Raw genomic sequence first — 3,702 nt, 5'->3', positions numbered from 1 at the left:
TCTTGCATCATCTCGTGGATCCATCTCCAGTATCTCTTTGTTACATCACAAAGCCACCACATATGATAAAATGTACCTATCTTATTTTTACATTTCCAACATTTATCTGAACAATTTTCATTCTGCTTAGCAAGTTTATCTGGTGTAATATACCATCTATAAAACATCTTATACATATTTTCTTTGTATGATACTGCCTTAGTCATTTAAATATTTTTAGGCTGTTTTATTCGCAATCCCTTTCGTAATCACCCCTAACCTACAGTTTGGCTTTTTCACCACAGCAGTACACTGGGTGGACACTTTCATCGAGCTCTCCACTATGACCCCAAGATCTTTTTCCCTATCAGTCTCAGCCAGTTCAGACCCCACTAGCCCAGACTCGAAGTTGGGATTTTATGCCCCAATGTGCATCGCATTACACTTACCAGCATTGGACTTCATTTGTCACATGGTTGTCCACTCACCCAATTTAGAGAGATCCTCCTGGAGTTCTTCATGGTCAGCCTTGGTTTTCACCATCCTGAATAATTTTGTGCCATCTGCAAACTTGGCCACTACACTACACTACTTACCCCCAATTCCAGATCATTTATGAATAAATTAACTAGTTCCGGCTCCAATACCGATCCCTGTGGGACCCCACTGCTTAGTTCCTTCTGTAGTGAGAACTGACCATGTATTCCTGCCTCGGCGTCTAGTCATGCTGGCCACATGACCACAGAGATGTCTTCAGACAGCGCTGGCTCTTCGGCTTGGAAAAGGAGATGAGCACTGCATCCCTAGAGTCGGATTTGACTGGCTTTTGAGTAAGGGAGACCTTTACCTTTACCTGTAGAGCTCATACCCATGACCATGACTGTAATCCCATAGATCTTCCCCATTCTGCTACATTTCTGAGATACTTACTGTATCTGGGACTTAATTATTTAAGTCGGTTTCCTTTGAAATAAGGTCTGCAACATCCATATATATATATTTAATTTCTTAAAATAATGCTAAGGAGACTTTTGCTACTAGACGGAACCTTCCCTTATCACCTTGTAATATGGAGGCGATAAAGTTGCATTGTGATAGTCGATTCACAAAATGACTTGAAAAAATGATTAGGGTCTGCAGAGCCTGTTTGGTGTCGTGGTTAAGTACGCAGACTCTGATCTGGGAGAACCAGGTTTGATTCCCCCACTCCTCCACTCGCAGCTGCTGGATGACCTTGGGCAAGCCGTAGTTCTGATAAGAGCTGTTTTTGAAAAAAAGAGCAGTTTCTGTCAGAGCTCTCTCAGCCCCACCCACCTCACAGGGTGTCTTCTGTTGTGGGGAGGGGAAGGGAAAGGAGTTTATAAGCTGCTCTGAGACTCCTTCAGGTAGTGAAGGGCAAGATATAAGTCCAGTCTCTTCTTCTATGCAGCTTTGTACAGCTTGCTGAAATTAGGATCCTACTATTGCATTTTGCATCATTTAATGTGTCACATTAAGACTTAGGCTTTGCTTCAGTTCTGTATTTAGACTTCTGATTGGTTCTGCAACCCTAATCTGATTGCACTGCTTCTTGAACGCCCAATCCTGTCGATTGCATTGACCCCCTCTGTGTCACCCCCCTTGAGTCCCAGTGTGAAAAGCGGACCATGAACAAAGTAAAATAAAATGAATAAATATATTCCCCAAAGAGCACTTCGGTCAGGGTCACAACACCGGCTGGTGACCCCAGGCCCCAAGGAGGCCAGGCTCGCGGCATCGAGGGCCAGGTCCTTTTCAGTGGCGGCCCCTACCTGGTGGAACGAGCTCCCGGAGGAGATCAGGGCCCTGCGGGACCTTGTGCAGCTCCGCAGGGCCTGCAAGATGGAGCTTGTTGGGAGTTTTTAGTCGTGCTCCGATGGAATTGAATTTTAACTGGTTTATCTATATTGAATTTTAACTTTTATATATTGTATGCACTTTGTGCCTGTGTAAGCCGCCCCGAGCCCGTTTGCAGGGAGGGCGGGGTATAAATATGATAAAATAAATAAATAAATAAAAAATAACTCGGGCCAAGAAAACGGAGGTACTGCCGCATGTCTCTAACAGTGCAGTTGGGGGCGGGAGGGGGCGCGCCTTGCAGGCGGGTGTTCTGAAAGGGTTTCTTCTCTGCTCCCCCTTTTCTCTTTTGCAGGCCGCCAAGTACAAGCTGGCTGCTCTCCCTGTGGCGGGCGCGGTCATCGGTGGCATCGTGGGGGGCCCGATCGGACTCCTGGCGGGTTTCAAGGTGGCCGGAATCGCAGCCGCGCTTGGCGGGGGATTGTTGGGCTTCTCCGGCGGGAAGCTGATTCAGAGGAAGCGGCAAAAGACGATCGAGGACATCTCTTGCAGCTGCCCCGACCTTCCCAGACGGGACGACGGGCAGCCCACCTGAAAGGTGGCCGCCTCGACCCAGTGAGAGTGGCCGGCATACTGACCTCGCTTTGAATGTATCTCGGATCCCTGCGAGCAGGAAGGATCCGCGTTTTCTCCTGTCTGGGAACCGGGAAGGATCGTCCCGAAAGACTTTTCCCGACGGACCGCACCAGCGCCTTCGTCCTGAGCGCCAAGGATTACACGTTTCAGTTTAACGTTATAGTAAAGGAAGGTCGTGGAGAGTTTTCCGGATTACCCTCACCCTATCTTTTAAAGTGTTTTTACAGCATTCACAAAATGCCTTTTTCCCCCCTGGAAAATGGAAGGGATTTTAAGACAATATTGTCGGGAGTCTGTGCCTTGGTGTTTCAGCGATTCAAAACACTTTGTGCAACTCAGGTGTCCAGAGATGCCTTTTGCATGACGAGGACTCGATACGTCCAAGGCTCTCTGCGCTCGGGCCCCGGGGAAGGCGCAAGAGAGGTGGGCCCTGGGGGGGTTGGTTGACGCTCACCCTCTTGGCTTTTGTTAGAGACCTCCTGAGTAGGTTGGCAGTGACAATCCACTCCCTTTCCCCCCAAACACTGCTGTTTTTTGCAATTTTTTAAAAAGAACAGAGTCAGGTTAGACTCTGGCTCTGTTTAAAAGTGTTACTTCAAGAGGGGGAAAACCCACACTCTTGCTTTGTAAATAAATTCAGCCTGTTTGCAAACCCCCTTTTTACCGACTGAACCAGAGTTTAAAGGATCCCTACGGGTCAAATGCCGGCTGTTGGGACAGGAGACTGCATTTTGGGTTTTCTGAACTCCCTTTCCCCACCTTCGTTGACTGAGAACTGACAGGAGACGAGGAAACCTCGGCCAAAGACAATGCTGTGCCAACCAAAGCCCCTTGTTCGGTCGACCTAGTCTGTCATGCGGCTTCGATAATCTTCGGAGATGACCCCTGAGTAAGAAACTGACGGTTCTGAGTTCCCCGGCTGACCGGGATTGCAAAATGGTTTAATAAAACAAACCATTGTTTTCTTCTTTTGACTGGAGTGGAGCATCGCAGTTGTGTTTTGTTCATCCCTGCTTCCCTTTGAGCCATCCCTCGGCCTGGCTCTCCGCTCTTTTTTGCGACATGTGAACTCAGCTCGGCAATGATAAGGGAGGCAGCGACACGGGGCCTGAGTGCGAGGAGACGCAGGGGTGCGTGCCCCCTTGCAATGAGCAGACGGTGGCCATTTGACGGGGCAGTCTGGCGCCCCCTGATGGCTGTCTGTCCAGACATCATCAGGAATGTTGTGGGATGGCCGGCGTACCGGCTGAGATGGGGTGTGCGGAGGTCATT

The 3,702-nt window shown here is 48.9% G+C and overlaps 1 protein-coding gene across 1 annotated transcript in view; it reads left to right on the top strand.

The window, feature by feature from the left end:
• The window catches only part of STX17 (syntaxin 17), a 17,113-nt gene extending 13,732 nt beyond the window's left edge, over nt 1-3,381 (top strand). The window contains exon 9 of the mRNA XM_015408164.1: nt 2,150-3,381. Coding sequence (XP_015263650.1) covers nt 2,150-2,389 — 240 coding nt within the window. The 3' untranslated portion in view covers nt 2,390-3,381. The remainder of the gene's footprint in view (nt 1-2,149) is intronic.
• Nucleotides 3,382-3,702: the final 321 nt, after the last annotated feature.

Source organism: Gekko japonicus, unplaced genomic scaffold, assembly GCF_001447785.1.
Source record: "Gekko japonicus isolate JY-2015 unplaced genomic scaffold, Gekko_japonicus_V1.1 scaffold5223, whole genome shotgun sequence".
NCBI lineage: Eukaryota > Metazoa > Chordata > Lepidosauria > Squamata > Gekkonidae > Gekko > Gekko japonicus.
The sequence above is the reverse complement of the archived record's forward strand: the minus strand, read 5'-3'. Positions and strand labels throughout refer to the sequence as shown.